We start from the raw sequence: 1885 nt of genomic DNA on the forward strand, positions 1-1885 counted from the left end.
TTATTATTATTATTATTATTATTAATTTATTTATTATTTATTATTGTTCTCACCATTTATCATTTCCATTCTTACTATTATTGCTATAACAATTGCTAGTTCTTTTTATTTACTTTCTTTACAGTTGCTTTTCATCTTTCTCTGTTTATCCTTTATTTTTTATTTTTTATTCATTATTAATTTATTTATTTATAATAAATAATTAAGTGCCAGGGCAAACAATTTGAGTAAATAGACAGATACCATTTGAACAAAAGATAATTATTTCAAGAACAAAAACAAATTATTTATTTTAATTGGAAAATTCAGAATTTATTTTTTATTTTGTATTTATTTACTTATTTTAATTCAATTCCAAAGAGCAATTTAAGAGTGCCGCTGCAGCTGCGACTTTTCTTTTTTGTTTTAGCGAATTTAAATATTTATTTTCTTTCTTTCTCTGTTTACTTTCCCTTCTTTATTCATTTATTTATTTTATTTTCTCCATTTAGTTATTTAATTTAATTTCTATTTTTTATTTTCATTTTTTCTTTTAATTCTTTTCCCTTCTTTTCCACTCCCGCGCAGTCTGCAATTTTGAACTTTCGAACTATTACTCTTTTGCTGTTTCGTCTCACTGTTTAGTTTTATTCCACTTATTTCTTTTTATTTATTTATTTATTTCATTTATTTATTTATTTTATTAAATTATTTATTTGTTTTATTTTATTTTTTAGAAAAGTTCCGAACGCGGCTGAAAGCGGTCTGCTGACTCATTTTGGCGCGAAATAAGTTGGGGGCTTTTTTCATTTCTGAGTGGAATTTCTTCGCGAAAATTCCCAAAATGGCGAAATTAGCGAAAATAGTTCCATTATTTGTTATTTGGCGTTTATTTAGCGGCTTTTTAGACTCAAAAACGGCTTTTTTAGCCCCAAAATCGCCGAAATTGAATTCGGAATCCGCGAGTTGGCGAAATCGCAAAAAGACTCGACGGCGCCGCGGCGCGGTCGGGTGTACGTACACCCGTGGGGTGTACGTACACCGGGGGGCGCGGTTCGGCTGAAATCTCGTTGGAATTGAATTATTTGAATTCAAAAGAATTTATTTCGAGAAATTCGAAGGAAGTAGTTTTTAAAAAGCTCCAAAAAGCAGCAGAGGACCCGCGGGGTGCTCCGCTGCTGCTTCGAGCCGCGCGGGCGGCGGCGGACCGCTGCTGCCGATGCCCGCCCCCAACTGAGGCCTAAATGCTCCGTTTTTTCGCGTTTAAAGAGTTAAAATGCAATTAAAATCGAAAAGAAATGCATTTATTTGGTTAAATTGGGAAAAACGCGAGAAAATGAGCCGCGGGGAGGCCCGGGCGACGCAGCGGTCCGGTTTGCAGCCGGCAGCAGCCGCAGCAGCAAGCTGCTGCTGCTGCTGTGTGGCTGGCAGCAGCAGCAGCAGCAGCAGCAGCAGCAGCAGCAGCAGCAAGAATTAAATTGGTTTTAAGTTTCTTCAACTGTTCCGTTTCATTTTCTTGATTTCAAACTCCCTTTAAACCCTTTTCCCCCTCTAAACCCTAAAATGCAACCCCAATCGGAGTGGGCGGCGGCGGCGCCCGATAAAGGTGAGCTCTTGGAGTTATTTTCTCCTTTTCTTTTCCCCTCTTTTCAATTAACCCTAGGGTTTAGGGTTTAGGGTTTAGGGTTTAGGGTTTACGCCTGCTCAGTCCGACTCAGGGGAGAGAAAGCGCAGCCAGTGTGTGCCAGCAGCCAGCAGCATCGACCGAGGGTTTAGGGTTTAGGGTTTAGGGTTTGGAGTTGGGGCAGCTTCACAAGCCTACAGCTCCGCCCTAAACCCTAGGGCCTGAGAGGATTAGGGGCTGAGGGGGAAGGGACGAGGGCTTGGGCCCGGGACTAGGGTTTAG

General features: G+C 39.7%; 1 protein-coding gene across 1 annotated transcript; it reads left to right on the forward strand.

Moving 5' to 3' along the window:
* Positions 1–1542: 1542 nt before the first annotated feature.
* ENH_00018400 (hypothetical protein) lies at positions 1543–1656 on the forward strand (the record flags this gene model as incomplete). Its single annotated transcript, XM_013579325.1, has 1 exon — positions 1543–1656. The coding sequence occupies one exon, from the start codon at positions 1543–1545 to the stop codon at positions 1654–1656; it is 114 nt and encodes a 37-aa protein (XP_013434779.1).
* Between the last annotated feature and the right edge of the window lie 229 nt (positions 1657–1885).

Source organism: Eimeria necatrix, genomic scaffold (assembly GCF_000499385.1).
Source record: "Eimeria necatrix Houghton genomic scaffold, Enh_scaff1607, whole genome shotgun sequence".
NCBI lineage: Eukaryota > Apicomplexa > Conoidasida > Eucoccidiorida > Eimeriidae > Eimeria > Eimeria necatrix.